Below are 23,203 nucleotides of genomic sequence, written 5' to 3' on the forward strand. Positions count from 1 at the left end.
AGGGAAGGGGAGGATCGCTCCTAGGATTTCGGCTATAGCAACAGGGAAGAATGAGATGGAGAATGTGGGAAGGGAACCAGATAAGAGGTGGGATGGGAGGAAGAATAGCTTAAGGAAGATCATATATTTTCTTTTTCTTTTTTAAAATATGTTTTTATTGATCATAAGACACATGCTCTCATGTGGGGTGAAATGTCACTATTAGAGCCAACTGGTTCACCACATTTGCCACCTCTTGTGGGGAGATGGGGGTAGAAGAAAGAGGACAGAAGGGTGTGGGAAGATGAGAATCAAGGACATCTGAGTTTATCTGAAGACTAAGAACCAGGACATGACCATGTCCTCACACTCCTTCTGGGATATTACAGAGCCAGGGCGTTCTGAAGCTGGAAGAGGCCTCTGGGTCCCCTGCCATCTGGTGACAGGGGCTGGCCTGCTCCCCACAGAGGAAGTAGGGAGGCAGGCCACTGGGAGGCTCTTTGGGGGCAGCTGGAAAGAGAAGGTTCAAGAGCAAGATGGGGAACAAATAGGAAGTCCTATGCTCTTCACACCTGTGCCCTTCTCCTCTAAAGCAACCCCTGTCCCTGTGCCACCCTCAAAAAAAAAAAAAAAACAAACAGGAAGCAGAGCTGCTATTCTTACAGCCCCTACAGCGCAGGCCAGAGCCCAGGTCCACGCGGCTCTCATGCTGCGACTGCCTCGCCAGCACAACTGCGAACAAGTAGACATGGCAATTCTGCTTCTGAGCATGGGACGAGACAAAACAGGCTTCCCTGACTCTCCCCTCCTCCTTCCTTCCATCCCAGGCTGCTTCGCGCTCCCAAAACAGATGCTCTCCTACCGCCAGCCACTGTCTCTGGCCCCTTTCCTACTGTGCTGCGGAGAATCAGGCAAAGAACACACAGGCGTTTGCCTCCAGCCCAAACACACTTGCAGCTGCCCACAGCTCCCACGTCCATGCAAGCCCAGCAGGGCAGGAGGAGGAAGACAGAGTCGGCACTCGGCACTTGTGGGTCCCTTCCAGGCCCAGTCATCGGTGAGCTCCTCCATCCAAGGCGATGCCTTGTAAGTTCTGAGCCCAGACCGCACTGTGACCCACGTGCCTGCGTTCACCATGTGCTCCGGCAGGCAAGCCTGGCGTGCTAGTTTAGGGAGGGAAGGGGAAGAATGGCCACCCCATTGTGTTCTTTGACTGAGCAGGTATCAACAAACAAATGTCAAGGGCACTGAATCAATAACTTAACCAGTTAATAGTCGTAACGGTAAAATGAGGCCTCACCACTCACTGTGAACACAGATTTGGCAGCCTCCCTGGGGACTGGGGAGCCTGCTTTTCCAGACTCGGGGACCAGCTGGGCAGCTTAACATCTGTGGCCCCGGACAAGGCACCTTCTGTGGAGAGCACGGAGTCACCCTGGCCACCAACAAGCGGTATCAACTTTTTAGGAACCGACACCGCTCCCTTTTGTCTCTCGCTACCCTGCAGGCATGAGCTCAGACCAATCACTCCCCCGAATTTGGGGGTGTTTCAGTTCCTACTGTTCTCTGGCTGACTGACAGCTTCTTTGACACACATACAACTTCCAGTCCACCTCCTCTGGGCCACCCCTGCCCGGAAGCATTGTGCTGCGCAGCACGTATGGGTATTTGAAAAATTGAAGTAAATTACAATTAATTTCCTTTGAAGAATTTTAAGCCACCCGTGGGGAAGCAGGAAGCAGGGCTGGGACTCAGTAATGTAAGGTTTCACTCCTAGGGACGGAAGCTTCTCAGTCTTGGCTCCATCACCTCCTTCTGTGGACTCGCACGACATTGTCCCCGTCCCGTCCCCTCCTCCTCCGCGCACTCACGCAACCCCCAAAATAGGGCCGTTTTCCAAAGAAAGCTTCTACCTGGTCACAGGTAACTGCCTGAGACTGTGGTCACCAAATCACGCTGAGATAACTGACGTAAAGAACTTCTGAAAAGTATAAAGCGTTCTGTAACTGTAAGTCCTGATTATTTCCTGTTGTTCCTATTGTTGTATAAAGACTTGAACGCCATGTACCACAATCTGTTTACCACGCAGTCTAGAGTGAGCGTTCTGGGCATCTCGCTGGCACAGCCCCCTACCTCTGTCCCCTTGCACTTAGTAGGCATGCAACCTATATTTGGGAGACCGGGTGAACTTGAACAGAACTCCACAGAGGTGCTTCTTGAATGGAAAAGATGCTGTCTCCTCGCGAGGATGGGTTTGGCCTTCTTTCAGGAAAGTCTGTTTTAATGCTTTGCACCTGTGGCCAGATGGTAGCTAGTACCAGACTGTTTCTCTGGGCTAGACCTATCTTTTGGGGGGAAAGATGCCTTGATAAGCCTCTTGCCAGGACAAGCATATCTACAAGGAAAGCTGTCAAGGAAGTGATGTGATTAAAAGCATCCAGCAAGTGCCAAGAGCCTGTCACTGCCCATCCCGGCGCTAGGTGTGGGGGACGCTGAGGTGAGTGCATGCAGCCTGGTCATTAGGGGCTCAGCCTCTAGACCAGAGAGTGACTGATAGTGCTGAGTGGTTTCACACCATCTGCAACGTGGAGCAATCTGGGAGCAGGCAGGACACAACGTCCAGCCCTAAGGGCCATCTCAAAGGCATGGCCTCCACACACTGGTCAGACACAAAAAACAAAGACACCACATTGGGAAAATATACTCTAGTCTTCTGAAATTCATGGGAGAAATGTTTCCAATCTGAACCTTCTTTGATTTTATCATGTGATTCTCTGGCCAGGAAATCCCCTGGAAAGAGAGGAGACGTGAGCCCTGACCTGGAGGGTGCAAAGGAATCACCTGCACAGAGAAGAGAATGGGAAGTTCCAGGTAAAAGGAACAGACTGTGCCAAGGGGTAAAATGAAGAGCTTAGCATGTGGGAGAAGGGGATGGCCAGGGCCCAGGGGACAGAGGCACAGAGGTGAGGAGCTGGAGCCGGAGGGACAGACGGTGCCCAAAGCATAGCTTTACAGACCTTGGATGTTCGAATTTTGATGCAACACCAATAGATGTTCAACATACGTGTACAAAATGTTATAGCGTGTCCAGAACTCAGAGAAATAATTTACTTTGTAGATTACTGAAAACATGTCAGGAAAAAAAATTCTTGTTCATATTAGAAATAAAAAACTATATCTGAGTGGAAAAATCCCTTAACAAGATACATAAAAATAGGATTTGTATAAAGGAAGGAAATTATAATATTTTACTGCAGAAAATAAGAGAAGTTTTGAATAAATACCATGCTCCAAGATGGAAAAAATAAGTTTTACAAATGTCCTTTTTACCCAAACCAGTTAAAGGTTGTTGCAATTCCCAACAAAATCCTTATTTTTTCTATTATTACAAAGTGATTCTAAAGTGTACTAAATGGGATTTTGCCTCAGCAGATATTCTAATACATTATAAAGCTAAAAATTAAAACGGCGTGGTAATGGGGAAATAATAGATCAATGGAACTAAATAGAGACAGGAACAGACCCTAATATACAAATTGTAGATGATGATACAGATACCATTAAAAAACAAGTGAAGAAAGAAATACTTGTTCAATGTACAGGGTATGCAAAAGTAGGTTTACAACTGTTCATGTGGAAAATAATACAATAATTAATAAATAATAATATAAGAATAAACCCTGTTTCACATACTCACAACTGTAAACCTACATTTGCCCCACCCTGTATAGTGTTGGGAAAGTTGGTTAACCATTTAGAATAAAGTGGTGAATTATTACCTAAGATCTTAAACCAAAATAAATTCCAGGAGGATTAAGGATGTATTTTTTTTAATGTATGTAAAACGTAAATGAATATTCATTCCTCTGGCCTCAAGATGGAGAAGTGTTTTTTAAACATGACGGCACTGGAATAAACAAAATAGATCTTATTCCTTACAAATGTAACACTCCTATATATTTTTTTAAAAAAGGTTAAAAGAGTAAAAAATAAATTAAGGAAAAATATTTGCAATAACAAAAACTTAATACTTTTAACGTGTAAAGAGTTCTGACAAATCAATAAGAAAAATATTGCTTAAAACACCCATTTTAAAAATGGAGCACAGGACATGAATAAATAATTCAATAAAGAAGACAAACAAATGAGCGACAAGCATCCAATCATTAATAACCAAATAGGATACTAAGTTTATCTAACAATTTTTGTTTTTTTCTATTTCTTTTTCTTTTCTCCTTGCTAATAATCACTCTTAGTAAGGGTACAGGAAAATTGTCTCTCACTGCTAGTGGAAGTATAAATTGGTGAAAACTTTCAGTAGGGAGCAATGAGATAATTTTATGCAGTCATATCGCTTCTAATAATTCCTCCTAAAGAAATACTCAGAACTACAGTCAAAACAGTATGTTCAAGAAGGCTCACTGCGGTATCATCCCCTTATAATTCATTCTCTACAGATCAGTTAAAGAAGTGTTTTTAAAACCTAGAAGGCTTGTCCCCGTGCTGAGCTGGTAAAGGTACCTGTAGCACCTGCTACACATTCCTGCGGTGCAAATACTCTCATCGTGGCGGTTTCAAACCACCAATGCGATGTCACTCAACAGTTAGCTGGGAAGGGACAGCCATAATTGGCTCTCAGGAGCCCATGTGAGGCAAGTGACCACTGACTGTGTGTCACTCCAAACAGGAAACCCTCCAGTGGGTGTCATTTCCACTTTGCGATAAAGTCCACACTCCTTGCCCTGCCCACCAAAAAGCTCTCTATGACAGGTGGCCCCTGCCCACCTCCCAGACCCTCCCCACCCGCTCTTTGCTCACTCACTGCTTCTGAATTTTGACTGAACTCTACCAAATTCACACCCACTTCAGAGTCTTCCAACTCACCCTTTCCCAGATCTCCTTGTCATTCAGGTCGCTATTCAGAAAGGTCCTCCCTGACCACCCTACCTGAAGTAGCCACCCTTCCTTGGTTCAGTATATTATCTGGTTTAATTTTACTCATAGCCCTTGGCATTGCCTGAACTTACCGTGTCTATTTATCTTGTCTCTCCACCAAAATTTAAGGTCCATGAGCTCAGACACCTGTCTAAGCATGGCTACCCCGGCACTTAATACTCAATAACTATTTGTTGAACATTGATAAATTAGTTTATAATAGCGAAAAGTTTTAAAACCATGTAAATGCCCAATGATAAGAAAATGGTATAACTAATGCTTATTGATCATTTACTATCTAGGTACAGTGATAAGCACATTATATGCTCACCTCATTTAATCTATGCAAAACGCTAAGGGGTGAGCATGTTTGTGATCCCCATTACACAGATGAGGAAATACCCAGAGAGGTTAACTCATCTGCCCAAAGCCACACAAAGCCATGTAAGTAAATCATACCCCAGGCCCATCAAGGTCCTCTAAGGTTCCAGGGTGGGGAGTGGAGGCGTGCAGGCTTCCCTTAGACCAGCCGTGGGCAAACTACGGCCCGTTTGAAATGAATAAAACTATTGAAAAAAAAGACCGTACCCTTTTATGTAATGACATTTACTTTGAATTTATATTAGTTCACACAAACACTCCATCCATGCTTGTGTTCTGGCCCTCCAGTCCAGTTTAAGAACCCATTGTGGCCCTTGAGTCAAAAAGTTTGCCCACCTCTGCCTTAGACCAATGGGGATAGGAACATGGACATGCTGATTGCAGGTGCTCGGTCCGAGCTAAACTATAATACAACTAGAGGCCCAGTGCACAAAATTCATGCACAGGTAGGGTCCCTAACAGCTGCCGGCTGCTGGCCAGGGCCTTCCTTCATTTCATACCGCCCCCTAGTGGTCAGTGCATGTCATAGCGAGCGATCGAACTCCAGGTCAGTCAAACTCCCGAGGGGACACTTTGCATATTAGGCTTTTATATAGATAGATAGATAGATGATATAGATATAGATATAGATATAGATATAGATATAGATATAGATATAGATATAGATATAGATGATATAGATATATAGATATAGATATAGATATAGATATAGAGATATAGATATAGATATAGATATAGATATAGATATAGATATAGATATAGATAGTTACTACTTGTAGTTCGCTTGGTCAAGAGCTCTGTGGGGAGGAAGACTGAGAAGCAGGACAGGAACTAAGTCTACCTGTATCCCTCGCTTAACAACTGCATCATCGCACCAAACTCTCCCCTGAATGTCAACCATCAGCCATTATAAATCAGGGTTTCAAACAATATTGGACAATGTTGTTCTACTGCTCCCAGTATAATGACAAGTAAAAAAAAAAGCAGGATAGAAAGATATATATTAAAAACAAATTTTGGGGGGGGAGGGGGAAGAAATTAATAACATGTCTGTGTCACATATAATGCCAAAAAGACCAGAGGGAAAACGCACCCAATGTTAGCAGTGTTTGGACTGGAGGAAGTGGATGCTGAGTGATTTTTACTTTCTTCTTTAAACTCTCCCATACTCTCCGATTATTTCCCAAGGAGTGTGTCTTTGTGATGAGAGAAAAATCTGTACCATGACATGTTTGTAAATGGTTGAAGATTTTACAGGCAACGGAAGCCAGACTGAGAGAACATTAAACGGCCCCGATCAAACAGGACTGGGAGGCAGCACCCAGGGCTTCCCCAGGGCCAGGCAAAGGGCAGGCGGGAGGGACCAGGCTTCACACGCTTCATCTGGGGAAAGGCAGGGAGGAAACAGGTGAAGGTGAAGAATAATGACGGCGGGTTACACGTCGAGGGTCGTTCCCTCCCTCCACCTCTAAGGGAGGTAAATTCCAGGGTAAGATCGTTTTTTAGGTCCCGGGACCCAATTCCAATGTGTGTGTGGGAAGAATGATCCTCAGGCCACCAGCTGGATGGCCTACAAGTCAACGCAGTTCTCACACTTTCAACCAGGAGACAGCATCCGATTCCACAGGTTAGGGGTTCAGTCCCACAAGACACCCCCTCAGCCCCTCCCACTTCAGATGCCGTGACAAATCCAGGCTGTTACCTGTGCTTCTGACCATCAGAGGTCCCCATGCTCTCCTCCTCGGGTTGGACTGATCTGCAACAGCAGCTCACAGACTTGGAGAAACAATTTACTTCCTAGATGCCAGGCTATGAGTAACACACCAGGTCTGCCTAATTCCAAGGGCTCTCAGCTCTCCCTATGCTGGGAGCACCTGCAGGGAGCCGGGCGGCAGAGACCCTCACAGGCCGAGGTGAGGAGAGACTCAGACCCCACCGAGAGGCTCCAACCAAGAGGCGCCAACCGTCTGCACAGGTGTGGGGAGAGCTCGCAGCAGAGAGGCAAGCACTCAGGGGAGCAAGTCCCCGCTGGTGTTCCAGAAGGTTCTGGCCAGGCCCTGTGCCTCTGCTCAGGGGCGAGGCTGGGCTGCAGGGATGGAAGGACTCGACACCCTCCCTCTGCGTGGTGCCCGAGCAGCCAGGCCAGCAGCATAGTGGATTCTGTGACGTGCCCGTCTCCCCCAGGACAGCAGGGACTATGCCCCAGCCGCCGGCACGCTGTTGGCACAGAGGCCATGGCTGTCAGCCGCCTGGGAACTGCCCTGGCTGAGGCTGGCCACCTGCACTAAGGCCATGACACCTGGTGGGACAGCCTGCACACAATGACTGGCCAATGAGGGAACAGAAAGGCCTGGCCTCTTTGATGCAACTGAGGACGACTCTGAAAAGGCATTCAAGCTTCGGAGTCCGCAACCGCCCGACCATGAGGTCACCCGAGGTCTTCGTTGAGATGCATCACAGCCCAACTTCTCCCTCTGCCCAACCCTGCTTCCTCCCGTCCTCTCTCCAGGCGTTGATCCCGAGAGCCCCCCCAGTATACATTTGCCATGCTCACCCCTGTCTCCCAGCCTGTGTCCGGGAGTCCAGTCTGTGAGAAGCAGGCTCGCCCTCCCTGCAGGATGTGGGGGGAAGGTAGGCATCCTGGGCATGAAGGACAGAGGAGAGTCTGACACAGCCTGGCCCTCGGCGCCCGTGGCCCATGGAGGAGGAAGCGGCACCTGCACCCCGGCCCAGCGGAGGTGGCTCTGTGTTTGGACTCATGGCCCCAAAGTGGCTCCACGGCCCACGTGGGGAGCATGGGGAGGAGGCTGAGTCCCAGCCAGGCGGCCTGAAAGGTTTCATCTGGGTCCATCTGTCAACCAACTTGCAAACATGGAAAAGGGTGATTTTTATTTGACGGGTGTTTGCCTCCATTACAAACTAAGATGAGCTCCAGATAAGGAGGGACGAAGGAACTGAGGCTCAGAGAGGTGAGGTGACTGACCCAACGCCACCCAGCCTGCAGGGGCCAGAGTTGGGATGGAAACAGCAGCTGGCCCTACAACCTGTGCCCTTGACAACAGCAGTGGGGGTGCCACCTCCAACCCACAGTGCAAGCAGCACCCAGAGAGGTGAAGAGGCGTGGCCAGGCCCAATGGTGACAGAACCTCTCTAGAGCAACCCCTCACCCCGTGAACCGGCGCCGTGCACTGCCAGGTCTCACGTTACACACCCTGGAGTGTGTGCTGGGAAGGAGGGCCGTGGGGTGGGAACGGTACTTGTGTGCAGTGATCTTCCTGGGCCTCCTCCCCCGAGAGGGAGCCTGTGGTTTGAAGGCTCCTTCCTGAGACAGCTCCACCCAACACCGCTGGGCACGTACCATTCACCTGTGGCAGAACCGGGATCACTGACCTGCCGCGTGGGCCGGAGAGCAGCACATGCCATCGACACCACCTGGACACTGACCGCCATGCTGGCCCCACCCCGCCCGCTCCCATGGGCTCCCTGCACCAGGCAGCACGCAGGGTTCCCTGGAGGAACTTCTGAACTCAGCCAGCCTCTGGCCAGGCCGCCCCCAGCCCACCCAGGGAGGCTCCGGGGCTCTCCCCTCTGCGCCGGATGCCACAAGCTGGGCCCCACGCGTCCCGAAGCGTGGCTCTGGCTCGGGATGAAACCGGAGCTGCCAGCGTGCTCATTAGCGCGCCGGAGAGGTGAGGCACACCGGCTGACAGTTACTGACTCCATTGCTCTGTTTCCTGCTGGCAGATTATTAATTCATGGGGCCTCTCAGAGGGGCCGGAGCGAGAACACAGGCTGCGAAAGTTCACATTTCAATCTGAGGCCGAGATGACAGGAGGGGTGTTGGGGAGAGGCACCAGGCCTCAGGGGCGAGGGCACGGTGTGGGCAAGCCTCCTCCGCAGCAGCCGCTTCCAGAACTCTGTCCCACAGAACTGAAGGCACAAGGGGGAGGGCCCGGTGGAATGACAAAGCCAGCAGAAGCTCCCCCTGGGTCAGCGCTCAGGAGCACTGCGCAGCATTAAAGAGACGGATGGACATCTTTCCAGAGCTGCCAGGGAGACAGTGCTAATTTTTTAAAAGCAAAAGAATAAAAGGAAAATGCAGACCTATATGTCTAATATGATTGTCACGACAGATGGAAAAGGAGGCACGAGTCTTTTTCCAGCTTAAGAAACGTGAGAAAGAGAGGAACCACCATGGATGACGTGGACTTGACCTCAGTACCCAGGTCAGGTATGTCAGGCCGCCTCCAGGAGCACTGGCCCCGAGTACCAAGTATCTCTGCTCTCTATGAACAGAAAGAGAATTTACCTAACTCCTCCCTGTACGCTCCATAAACTTGGAAAGGGACGTAGGCTTCCTGTCTCTAAGGTCAGCAGGCAGTGAGGTGACAGTCTGACAGGAGCAGTGGGCTGGGTACCAAGATGTGTGCAGCACTAAAGAGGGTCTGCACAGAGGTCCTAGGTAACCGACAGAGGGAGGGAGGGAGGGAGGGAGGGAGGGAAGGGGCCAAACGTTCCCAGCTCTGCATTTATTCATTCCTTCTCCACTTTGGGCTTTGAAGAGAAAAAGAGGAAGAGAAGAGAGAGAGAGAGAGAGAGAGAGAGAGAGAGAGAGAGAGAGAGAGAGAGAGAGAGAGAGAGAGAGAGAGAGAAGAAGAGGAAAAAGGCAGGCAGGTCGGGTAGGAGTGGGCCCGGAGCAGTCCTCCCCAGGGTGCCGGGCTGAGAGGAGGCGCAGCCACTGGAAACAGCAGAGTCTAAAGAGCACAGCAGACTGGCCGCATGGCCTGGGCATTGCACTTCTTTCTCTGTGCCTCACTTTCTCACCTGAACATTCAACGAAAATTTATGTGAGATGGTGTTTTTAAAGATCCTGTTTATCACAGTGTCTGAAATAATGCAGTACATTGTGTGTGTGTGTGTGTGTGTGTGTTCTTCAGCGCTGAGTATTTCTTTTTCTACACGTGTCTTCATCCATCCAGTGACACCCGAAGAAAACCACCCTAGGCTCATCTCCAACCATGCGTCCGGGTGAGCTCTTGGGAAGCCCTGGATGAGACTGGAATCCCTGGTTCTCACCATGCTCTGCAAGGCCCTTCCACCCTCTGGCTTCTGTGTCCTTACCTCAGACATGATGGGTGACCACTAGGCTACTCCTGGGTTCCAGCTAGGTACCATTCTGTGAAAAGCTTTCATGTGAGACATGGTGGGTGTAGTTCGCAGAAATGGCCACTTGGGGGCACCATGAAACAAGAAAAAATTTATCGAGAAAAAGAGGGAAAGTGGGACAAATTGTGCAGCTCACACTAGAGGGCGCCACTTTTTCCATTTTCTTCTACAAGGTGATGTAGGGAGAAGAATCTCTTCATATCCTGACATGTTGGGGAGGCTGAACAGTCTCCTTCTGAAGATACTCAGGCATGGCCCATGCCAGCCGAATGGAGGTGGCAGGGGTGGGGAGGAGAGACTGGCTCACCAGCCCCTCAAAACAGGGATAGGACTCTAATGGCGCCATAAAAGCAAAGCACAGACATGGACTGGACACCTGGGCCCATCAGGACTGAGCTCCAGGCTGCAGTCACAAACTCTTCTCCCCTGCCCCTCATCCTTGGTGTGACCTTGAAGGTAAAAACCAGGAGGACAGAGAAACATTTGACCCCGCTGAGCCCTGGCTCCGGGCAACATGCTCTGGAGAAAATGGAGACACTTCTGCTTTCTCTAGGGCCATCCAGTGGCTTCGGGAAGGAGCACAGGTAAGAGTCACCAGGAAGCGAGTGCGAGCGAGGGGCGGGGCGCCAGCCCAGGAAGCACACTGTTCATCTCCCCACCACGCATATCCTATTCTAGGGGAAGCTCTTGTACAACTGCCAGGAGGTTTGAAGGAGGGAAAGGGGTAGAGAAAGGACAGTCACTGGGGACCAGACCTAGAAAGAGACCCTGTTTCCAAATCCAGGAAAAGGACAGAAGAAATTCAAAGATGTGTGCTGACGTTCCCCCCAAAGGCCCACCATAAAGGCAGCCTCCAGGAGTCACCTGAACTGTGTCACTTGCCAGGGGGAAGCCCAGTTGTCTGGATTCTTGGTGGCTTCCTGTTCTGCTCAGAATCCTAAGACGGCAGGGCATACGCTCCAGGTCCCTACTGGCTCCGTTCTCAAGCGTGGAGTTGGCTGGTGATAACGGCGCTGCGGGCGCACGATTCCTGTGTTCCCCGGGCAAATGCTCAGGTTTCTGCAAGTCTGTCCTCCTACACCCCAGAGAGGCTGAAACGCCTCATCGCTGAGCCGGGGACTGGACCTTCCGGGGCTGCAAACTCGGGTGCCTGAGTCACACTTAGATGCTGGTCCTCAGTGAATGAGCCCTGTCTAAGGCAGTGGGGAGTGGTGGGGGCTGCAGTGATGTGGAGGTTTCTGCTCCCCTAAAAGCACTGACTCTTTACCATGTGCCGGTCACTGAGTGTTTCCTCATTTGATCCCAAGAGCAGCTGGGGCCCCCGTGGTATACGCTGATCCCAGCCCCGACTGCTCCCTCTGCGCCATGGGCTTCTGCACCCCCAGTGATGGCAAGTGGCAGGGTCCCAAATGCGAGGAGGGAGACATCAGGAGAAAACAACCAAACACAGGACTACGTATTTGACATGTTCTTCAAAGCAATTCAAAAGGCTCGCTGGGGTAGCTCACAGAGGAGGAAAAACGAGGTCAGAGAGTTTGAATATTCTTCCCAAGGCTGAATAATATGGTCCAGTGGTGATCAAACAAAGGTGTGAAGGAGGACGGAGCCCAAACAACCTGGTTTTCACAGCCCAGGGGCTGACCTGCTCTTGACCTAGGCCCCTGGTGTCCTGAGCTCCCTGGAGAGACCTGGCAGTATGTCTTGGGGCTGTCATAGGTGGGGTGAGCATCTATCTCATATTCATAACTACCCCAACTACTTGTTTAGCATTCACTCACTCACTCACTCATTCACTCACTCACTCATTCATTCATTCGTTCATTCATTCATTCACAAGTACTCTCAGAGAGTCTAAGTGCCAGGCACTGCTCCCAGCACCGGAGCTACTGGACAAGGTTGTGTGACACTTCCACTCTTATAGGGGAGACAGTCAGTTGCACAGGGCAATGTGACCCAGAGTTACCAGCTGCCCATTTTAGACTCTGTGGTGAAGGGCAACCTTTCTGAGGGGGTAGCGTTTAAGCCGAGGTCTCAGTGACAAGAATGGAACAACCTTGTTAAGAGCTGGGGAAAGAACGTTCCAGGCAGAGGGAGGAGCCAGGGCAGAGACACAGTAGGCTAGGGCTCTCTGGGAAGAAGGTCAGTAACCAGAAGTTTAGGGAGCAAGGGAGAGAGCCATAGCAGTGAGGCCAGGAGCCACTCAAAGGCCACGTGGTAGAGGCTTGTGAGCCAGGGAAGGGGGCTGGGATTTTTCTCTGAGTGCAAAGAAAATTACATCACAGATACTTGATTTATATTGTTCTCAAATGTCCCTGTCTATTGTGTGAACAGGCACATTCCTGGTTACAGAGAAGCAAAGATGTAAGGAGAGATGCCAATTAGGAGGCCATTGCAATGGCTTAGAAGAGAAGGCAGCCGTGCGGATGAGAAGTGTCCAGATTTGGAATATGTTTGGGAGATGTGTTGACAGGGCTTGCTGACTGGTCAGAAGTGGGGGGAAGGGAAAGAGAGAAATAAAGGATAATGAGAATCTTTGGCCTGAGCAGCCGGGTAGATGGGGAGGCCTGAGGGGGCCAGGTTGGGTCAGTGAGGACCAAGAGCTTTGCTTTAGCCAAGCTAAGCTTTGGATGGACCACAGCGTGAAGATGCCAGGCTAGCATCTGGCTACAAAAGTCAGGGTTCTTAAGAAACCCACCTTCGGGAATCATCTGCAGATACCTGGACCTGCTTGAGGTCACCCAGGAAGATGCGGCAGGAAGAGCAGGGGCCCTGGGTAACCCCGAGGTTCACCGGCATTTTGAGGACCCACGCCAGCATGTGATCGAATGAATGTGGTCACAGTTGGCAGCACACCTGCAAGGTAAGTACAGTGGGGCCTTGACTTACGAGTTTAATTCATTCGGAGACCGAGCTCGTTAACTCAAATTACTCTATCAACTCAATGCAAAAAATCGGCCGAGAGACAGCTGGTATCTCAAAAAACTCGTTAGTCGGGACACTCGTAAGTCAAGGCCCCACTGTACTATTGCCCATCTCCACTCTAAACAGGGAGAGAGGTCCCAAGTTTACAGGTAGCACTGCTACAATCAAGCCCAACTACTTACTATGAACAGGGTTCCTGCCATTTGCTGAGCGCCGTGTCGTCACACAGAGGCTACTGACGAGGGTAGAAAGTCCCAGGGGGACGAGATAGGCGTTGACATTAGAGGTTCCTGATGTGAATCCTCTCTAAGGTGTGTGATACTGCGTGAGGACTGCAACTCATCAAGCCTGAGTTTCCTAGTGTGTAAAATCACGTTGTGTGTTTTCATCTTGCAAATATCTATTAAGTGTCTATTATGTGCTGGGCAGTGCTGAAGTGACAGAGACACAATGGGGAGCAGGCATGCTTCTCCGCTTTGCAGTCTGGTGGAGGATACAGATGTGTAAACAGGCAATTACAAGAGTGTGATAAGTACTATGATTACCGAGCCACCGCTTCCCACTTGATAGAGTAAGTTTTGCCAACCTACGCAGACTTGCAAGTTGCACAGAATTTCCTTCCTTCCAAATCCATACGCAGTAAGGGTCCCAGGTGAGATGTTTCTAGTCTTTATAATTTCCATTATAATATGCCACGCATGCAAAGCCCCTAGCACATAGCCAGTAGATGGTGGCAGTCATCACAACGACCTGGGTCTTTCAACCTAGCACCACCTGTAACGTTGAGGCCTACTTTTCCTTCCTGTAAATTAGGAAGGATAACAGCTAGTTCACAGGGTCATTGAAAGGGCCAGGTGAGAAAGTACATATGAAAACATTTTTGCAAGCTGAACGGAATTATGTTAAAATACCAATAAAACATGGTTTCATGCCCACTTGCTAAAACTTAAAACTTAGCACACAAGGGATACTTAGTGCTAGCCGAGAGGTCTGTAACCCACACACGGGGCCAGAGGAAATCTATTAAAAAGGTTCTTTGGCCCGGCCAATGTGGCTCAGCAGTTGAGCTTCGACCTATGAAGCAGGAGGTCACCGGTTCGATTCCCAGTCAAGGCACATGCCCGGGTTGTGGGCTTGATCCCCAGTAGGGGGCATACAGGAAGCAGCCCATCAATGATTCTCTCTCATCATTCTATCTCTCTCTCTCTCTCCCCCCTTCCTCTCTGAAATCAATAAAAAAAAAATTACTGGGTTGTTGTTGGGCTTTTGAAGGTTCTTTGGGAAATCCCGGCCTGCACAAGGAAGCCTGCGTTGCCTGAGTTACCTCCAGGAAAAAATACCCTTCCCGTGAGGCTCCTCCTCCCCTTCACCTCCTCCCACTACCAGCTTTGGCTCCCCGCCCCCACCACCCCGCCCAAGGCACCAAATGCTGGAAACCTCCCAGGCCGGTCCTCGTCTGCTTTGTGCATCACCAGAGTCCCAAGTCGGTGCGGTGCGAGGGAGGCAGGATTTGTAAAGCTGCAGGGTGTGCCGTGGGCTGTCAGCTGTGTGGGCAGTGAGTGGGCCCTGGGGTTGGGGGGCAGGGACACTGACAGAGAATCCTTCCTGATTTCCTACTGTGGCTGCCTCTGTCCCAATACAGAGGATCCATCTATAGAACGAAAGTCAGAGAAGCCAGAGGCAGGAGACAGAAGAGAGGAGAAGGCTCCGTGGTATGCAGTAGGCACAGGGTCCTGAGCAGCGCTGAAGGGGGCAGAGAGCAGACGCCCCACGCCCCCTGCTGACTGTTCAGGTGAAGGCCCAGGACACTCAGCTGCCTCTTTCCCTGGAAGCCAGCTGCTTGGAGCAGGTCTCGACCCCCCTCGGAGCACTTATTTCCTCGTTCTTAAAACAAGTACTTATTGTGAGCCAACTACATACGAGGCATTGTTCTGTACGCTGCTTTCAAGAAGCTTACAGTTCAGCCCTGGCCCGGCCACCTCGCATTTTCTTTTCACCCCACTGCACTGGCCCTGGCCCGTCACCCTATGACACTGCTCCCATGGTCGCCTCCGTGTTGCCAGACCAGCCTTCCTTCCCCACCCTCATGGTATCTTCCCTCTCAGCAGCATCCCACATGCCTGGTTGTAATGAGCATGCTCCTCTTTTCAGATCTTTGTCCCTGGGCTCTCAGGCTTTCTTCTGACCTCCCGGCCACTCCTTCTTTTTTTTCTTTTTTTAAAATATATTTTATTGATTTTTTACAGAGAGGAAGGGAGATAGAGAGTCAGAAACACTGATGAGAGAGAAACATTGATCAGCTGCCTCCTGCACATCTCCTACCGGGGATGTGCCCACAACCCAGGTACATGCCCTTGACCGGAATCGAACCCGGGACCTTTCAGTCCACGGGCCGACGCTCTATCCACTGAGCCAAACTGGTTTCGGCCCGGCCACTCCTTCTTAACCTCTACATGGCTCCTTCACCAGGGCCACTGGTCTCCATGGCTACACTGAGGAAGGTTGATCTGGCCATTGCTCTGTCTGCCCTGCTCCACCTTCTCATGGACTTGCCCAGGTGAAAACACAATCTCCCAACCATCCCCACCACCACCCCATGTAGGCGGCTGCTGTTAGACTACATATCCTTCAACGAGCAAACGTTTAACGTAGAGAAAGGCGTGAGAGCTATTCACATAGTGCCAGTGGTGGTGAAGCTAGCTTTTCAGGGAGGACTGTAGGCATTCTCGAGCTGGGCCATATGACACATGGAGTGACAGGAAGAATGTGCAAGACAGTCTCTGGCCTCGAGTTGTCTTCCTGAGAGTCCTCGACAAGACGTAGGTGTATACAAATATAGTGTTTCTGAATATAAAGAAATCCCAGCCGTCAGAGCTGCATGGGATTCAAATGACCACCCACTTCCTCCTATTCGTTTTCAAAGCCACGATGAGGTGACTTACTCGAGGTCACACCCCTGAATGGTCCTGGGAATGAGATCCCCAGCCAGTGCTCTTGCCATGGCAGCTCAGTGGGTGGTTGAGACAAGAAGTTAAGGGCTGTGGGAACTGGAATAAAAGGCCCTATGCCATTGTGGTTAAAAGCATGGATTCTAGAACCAGACAGCCAGGGTTCAAATCATGAATCAATGACGAATCACAGCAACAATGCAGCAAGTCCTGGAGTGACCTGGAAAAGTCACTGAACTCCTCTGTGCCTCACTGTTTAAATGTGGACCATTGTTATACTACCTCACAGGAATGGTGAGGATTAACATCTATATATATAAAAGCCAAGCGACCGGAACGACAGAATGACCAGAACGACCTACCGTTATGATGTGCACCGTGGCAGCCAACCAATCCGATCGGGGCCCTGATTGGCACCTCCCAACCTCCCGTGGCCCCTTCCCCAGGCCAGCTCCACCCCCGATTGGCCACCCCACACCCTGATCAGCCCCCCCACCCTGATGGGGGTGGGGCAGCAGGCCAACTGCCTCAGTCCCCTCCCCCTGGCCAGCCCGGCCCGATCGGTCCCCATCGGGGCAGGCTGGCTGGATCCCACCCATGCATGAATTCGTGCACCAGGCCTCTAGTGAGTTAATAATATAGGTAAGGTGCTTAGAATGCTGTTGGCACTTAGAGAGAGCTGGTAAGGTTTTATAGACTAACGGTTCTGAGAAATGAACAACAGGAGAGAAGGTTTGTTGAGATCTGTGTGGGTGCCCAGTGACTCTCTGAATCCCAGGATTCAGGCACGCATCCTGGCTCAGTGAATGAATGAATGAACTAACACACAGCACAGACTAATGCCCACAGGGAAAGACCACCAGAGGCCAGCTCATCGACTCCTGTCCACTGGAACCATGTAGGTGGGTTCCAGAATGACCACCATGATCAAAAAGCACCTGTTGCTAGTTTTTTTGCCCTTGATGGCATCTCACAGCTCAACAATCTAAGGCAGGAGGCGATAAACACATACAGATCACAGGACACGCAAACACGCAGAATAAACACTGGCACCGAAAGGACAAAACAAAGCCCTGAGGTGTGGGATAAACCTGGGGAGACTGAGGATTAAAGGAAATATTATCTTCCTTCAATGTACGACTCCTGGGAATAAAAGCCCAAGTTCTCAACGGGCACAAATTAGGTGAAAGGCGGCCAAAGACAGAACATAGGTCCTTTTGCTCTGTACAAAAAGATCAGAGGTAAAGTTATAGGCACGGATCTTGGTCAATCTTTTCCATCCACTGAAGACTGGCCCCAAAATGTAATCATTCACCCAAGGATGACATCAAAAAGAACAGGGTCAGCCGCAGCTCCAGAGGAAAGACGAGACAGATGACTCTCATTTTGGTGGCTTCTCCGAGGTTTACAGAGCTCCTCTTTTCAGGGAAGTCAGTGTGAAACAGACCCCCGTCCTTTCTCCATGGCTCTTAGTAAACTAGGTGTGTTTTGGGGAGCAAGCTTGACTCACCCCATCTGACAGGCGTTGACCTACAGCTGGTTAGTGACATGGGGGCTGCCCACAGGGGCCTCTTTAGAGACATACGCATCTGTCTCGCTGGGCCCTTTTCCGAGGGAACCCCCCACCTGATGCCAGGCAGGGCCTTGCCCACTGCCGCTCCTACCTGGCTGCCCAGCTGGGCCACTCCCCGGACCCGACCCCCACGCCCCCAGAGTACTCACTCCCACTCCTTGCGCCGGGCCTGCGGGGTGCTCTGCATCTTGTGCGCCTCGTGGGCCTTGATGATGTCGCGCTGCTCGATGAGGCCCCCACGCCTTCGCTTCATCACCTCGGGGCTCACGGGGAGGAAGGGGCTGGAGCCGCCCTCCCAGCCTGGGCCCTCGCCCTCCTGCACCGGGAAGAAGTTGTCGAAGCCGGAGGCGGCGGTGTGCGGGGAGGCCGGCAGTATGCCCACTTCCTCCGAGGCGTCGGCCTCGAGCAGGGCGCACTGCTGGGGTCGCCATGCCTCCTCCTCGGGCAGAGCCAGCACGTGGCGGTGGCGGCCCGCGGACCCTGGCTCAGGGCTCCCGCCTGCAGCTGGGTAGGGGGTGGGCTCGGGCAGCCTGCGGCCTGGACTCAGTCCACGCATCTCGGGCACCATCACAGAACATTGCTCTGTGGGAGGGGGGGAGCGGGGTAATGCAGGGAGAGGGGAGGGGAGGGTTGGGGACAAGGGAAATAGAGAAGAGAAAAGGGTTAATGCCATTGTCCTCCAGAACAAGACCCAGACATGTTCACAGGAAGCGATCAATGATGGCTGAACCCAGGAGCACCCAGTGCACCAGCCAGGCTGGCTGCCAGAGGCTGGGTACCAAGAGCTCAACACAATCGACTTGACTTCTGCCCCATAAACGTCACAGTCTAGTGCAGAAGACAGGGGTTAAAGGAATAATCAGATGCAACAGACACACGTCTCGGGTGCCGCTCTCCGAGTGGAGAATGAGCACCAAAGGTTTCCCTCGCGGCCCTGCCCCCGAGGGCTAGCTGAGGTGTCCCTCCCGCTGGTGGGGAGACTTTCTCCCCATGCCCTGCTGCCCTCACTCTCTCCGTGCCAGGCCCTGGGCACACCCAGATAAGCTGGATTGAGCCCACGGCCTCTCTTGGGAGAAGCAGGAAGAACTATTCTGACCACACAACATGACAGGCTATGACTGGGGTGGGCCTGTGCCTACCTGAGCTCATAGGGACGCCTCAGACCATCGGGGGTGGTCGGGAGGGCTTGGTGGAGGAGAGGACCCCTGGGCTGGGTTTCAACAGAACTTGCCGGGTGAGGGACAGGAGAGGATCACAGGCAAAAGGAAGAGCGTGTGCCGAGAGGATGTAGGGAACCCAAAGGATTCGGAAACAGTTCCCACAGCAAGCCTGAGGTCGGGGACAGTCCTTCTGGCTTGAGAGGCTCTGAACTTGCCAAGTTCCAAAGATACCTGCTTACTGTCTCCCTCCATGCCCAGAGCCCAACACCTCAATTCCCAGCCTTTTCCCCACCCACATTCCAAACCAGGCTCCATGACCACACACGGCACACACGTGCCCTTGCCTCTAAGAAGTGCCCTGTACTCTACACACTCGGAGAAGCCCTGGCGTCCAGCTCACTCACCCAGTGCTTCGTGAGCACCCACTCTGCACTGGGGAGGGGAGGGGCCCACCCCGAATGCTGTCCTCCAGCCCCTGACCCTGCCTCCCCTGGTGACGCGTCCTCCATGGGGACGTGCTGGTCAGCACTACACACTCGGCCACCAGGGCTGGGCCAAGCGAGCAAGGGGAGAAGGAGAAGGAGAGGGTCCCGCGTGAGCTCGGTGGGGAGCAGGAATGCAGGAGCATATACATTACGAATCCTGCAAACAGTTGGGCGGGTCCCTAGAAAGAGTGATTCATGCTCCTCACGTTGTCATTCTGTCTCAACTGCGCTTGATGGATTTTAAATTTATCCTTCATTCCCACGATGTTTAAATGTCTCTCCCCCACCACACACATGCACGCAGCCCTCCCTGGGTGGCTCCCACTCCCTCCCAAGCTTTAGCACCACCAGAAACTCGAGCGGCCTCCTCTCCCTCCTGGCCCTCCACGGCGAAGGCTCCTGGGCCACCCTCCCGGCTCTCACCAGGCCCCCGGGACCTGGCCCCGTGCCTCTGCCTCCTGGCCCATCACACCCTCTCTTTCCTTCTTGGATCCCCCTTCCCAGACACTGTGCCAATTTGAATTACATCTTTGCCAAAATTATAGCAGCAATAATATGCACGGCAGAGCTCCCGTTTCAACGGAATCAATTTTATGAATATCAAAACATGAAATTATCTCATCTTTCCTTTAAGAATTCCTGTTAAACAACCCTTCTATTATTGATATAAATGCTCATCAGGGAAATCTGTCGCCCCTACCGCCTGCCAAGCCGGCCAGTCCCCAGGTCTGGTGATCATGTAGCTGAGAGAGCAACTACTGTCTCAGGCAATTTAGACAAGACAGAGCTAGGTATTCCAGGGAAGGACACGTGACTCTACTCTACACTTAGCCTATCCCCACCGCCAGCCCCGAAATCCTAGCATTCCTTGAGTTCCTTGAGATCAGGGATTTGGTCTTATCTTTCTATATTCAGCACCCGGTATTGAGTCCAACACATATGTTGTGGTGATCATTAGTACCAAATATTCTGGTTACCCGCCTCCTGGCACATAGTAGGATGTACTTCCTGGCCCAGGATGGAAGGGTAGGGTCATGTGATCATTCTGGCCCCTGAGTTGGGAGTCACTTCGAGGCTAAGCATTTAAATGCCAACGAGAGCCCTCGAGACCTAGAGGACGTCAAAGTCTTTCCATGAAGGACCAGATAGTAAATATCTGAGACTTTGCAGGCCATGTCATTTCTGTTGCAACTACTCAAATTCTGCTGTTGTAGCATGAAAGCAACCAGACAGTACGTACATGAACATGTGGGACTGTGTTCTGATAAAACTTTATTTATGAACTCATGTATACTTCTCACTTTCAACTGCGTCTCTTGGGCTCCATCGCTGTCCCGCCGTCTGTGCCCAGCGGAGCAGGTTCTACAGGGCACCAGGAAAAGGAGAGCATGGAGACCCACAAAACAGAGTCTGGGTGCCCACACCACATCGTGTGAGGAGCTTCCTGAGGGCAGAGTGGCTGCTGCGGCCCCACCCCCAGGCCCTAACCCAAGGAAAGCAAGTCCTGCTGCTTTGAGATACTGACCCAGGCGCTCACGAAAGCCCCAAGGGCACCTGTCTTTCTCCCCTAACTCTCACTTTCCACCCACCTCTCTCCTCATTCTTTTTTGCTATATTTGGCTAATAAGCAGGGGATGGCACTTTAAATGATGGGGGCCTGAGCAGGAAAAGGGCCTAGTTACAGTGACACAATAGCAATGCAGCAGCCCCATCAACTCTTCCCATGCTTGTCGGGCTCCTGGGGTAGCAGGAAAGGGCTCTCTTCCACCACCCAATCCCTAGCACCCTGCGCGGCCAAAGGCACGTAAGCCAGTAGTGAGAGTCCCTCCTGCTCTACATCTTCTCCTCTCTCATCCTCCCACAAAGGAAGATTTTCCGTCTTTGAGCTAATCAAAGATATCCTTTGATATCCAATGAAAAATTTTCATTTTCGTTCACCCCGTTTAGGTGGCTTAAGAAATAATGGTCTATGTGTCCCCTTGGCCAGTCTGTGCCTCTCAGGCCCAGTAGGTGAGTCCGCCATGTCCAGGACATGCATTTGCCTCTCTCTCTGGGTGCATGCCAACCCCACTCCTACCCCTCAATGCTCACTTTCCAATTCCTCCAGAACATGTACATCCTCCAGCCACCTTATGAGAAATCGATACACAAGGGAGTCAATGAAGTTTATGCCCCTGTGAATGTACGTCTTCAGATTCTGAAAGTTTTGGGTCCAGCGAGGAGGAAGGTGTCTCCACTGTTCATCAGGGGGCCTGGGCTGGGAGACAGTGGGCGGAAATGGCACTGGTGCTCACTCACAGACGAGTGGTGGGCACACAAGTGTCCCCTGAGCTACATCCTGAGCAATCTGTTGCCCTGCCTGCCCTGGGCAGGAAGAAGGCAGAGGGTCCCCATTTCCAACTGGGAAAAATGAAAAACCACAAGAGGGGAGCAATTTTTGCGACAGGATACTACACAGCTAAGATACCATACTGAGTTCCTATCTACCAGTGATTGTCTGGAGAAGAGAGCTGGCATAGTAAATGGGCTTCCTGCTCAGAGAGGAAATGCTCCTGTGCAGAAATGAATGCCATGTGGGGATTTTTCTTACCGGAGCCAGCTTGCTGCCCCACCACAAAGGAGGCGTAAAAGTGGGGCTGGCTTTTCATTTGCTGTGACCTCCTACGGCTGTGGTTCTTGAGTGCACCTCAGAGTCACCTACATTGCTTATTTTAAAAAGCAGCCTTGCCCTAGCAGGTTTGGCTCAGTGGGTAGAGCAGCCGTGGGCAAACTACGGCCCGCGGGCCAGATCCGGCCCATTTGAAATGAATAAAACTAAAAAAAAAAAGACCGTACCCTTTTATGTAATGATGTTTACTTTGAATTTATATTAGTTCACACAAACACTTCATCCATGCTTTTGTTCCGGCCCTCCGGTCCAGTTTAAGAACTCATTGTGGCCCTCGAGTCAAAAAGTTTGCCCACCCTGGGACAGAGTGTCAGCCTGCAGACTGAAGGGTCCCATGTTCGATTCTGGTCAAGGGCACATACCCTGGTTGTGGGCTCGATCCCCAGTAGGGGGTGTGCAGGAGGCAGCCAATCAGTGATTCTCTTTCATCATTGATGTTTCTGTCTCTTCCTCTCCCTCCCCCTTCCTCTCTGAAATCAATTAAAATATATTTAAAATAATAAATACATAATAAATAAAAAGCAGCCGCATGGGACTTCCCTCCAGAGATTCTCACGCAGTAGCTCTTGGGTGGGCTTAGGAATCTATATCCTATATAATAAAACTCTAATATGCAAATCGACCAAACAGAGGAACAACCGGTCGCTATGACACTCAATGACCACCAGGGGGCAGACGCCAATGCAGGAGCTGCCTCCTAGTGGTCAGTGGGCTCCCTCAGGGGGAGCGCTGCTCAGCCAGAAGCTGGGCTAGTGAGTGCAACAGCAGTGGCGGGAGCCTCCGAGGCAGTGCTAAGGACCCTCGAGGGATATCCGCCTGCGGGCTTAGGCCCACTCCCAAGGAGGCGCAGGCCAGGCTGACGGACCCCCCACCACCCTCCAGTGCACAAATGTCGTGCACTGGGCCTCTAGTATTTAATAAGCACCCGTTTCCCCTAGGAATCACATCTTGATAAACACTGTCCCCAAAGCAGCATATAGTCCTGA

General features: G+C 51.2%; 1 protein-coding gene across 1 annotated transcript in view; it reads right to left on the bottom strand.

Annotated features, from left to right (window-relative positions):
• The window catches only part of CACNA1E (calcium voltage-gated channel subunit alpha1 E), a 387,287-nt gene that overhangs the window by 302,241 nt on the left and 61,843 nt on the right, over positions 1–23,203 (bottom strand). The window contains exon 2 of the mRNA XM_059673180.1: positions 18,054–18,486. Coding sequence (XP_059529163.1) covers positions 18,054–18,472 — 419 coding nt within the window. The 5' untranslated portion in view covers positions 18,473–18,486. The remainder of the gene's footprint in view (positions 1–18,053; positions 18,487–23,203) is intronic.

Source organism: Myotis daubentonii, chromosome 18 (genome assembly GCF_963259705.1).
Source record: "Myotis daubentonii chromosome 18, mMyoDau2.1, whole genome shotgun sequence".
NCBI classification, from domain to species: Eukaryota; Metazoa; Chordata; class Mammalia; order Chiroptera; family Vespertilionidae; genus Myotis; species Myotis daubentonii.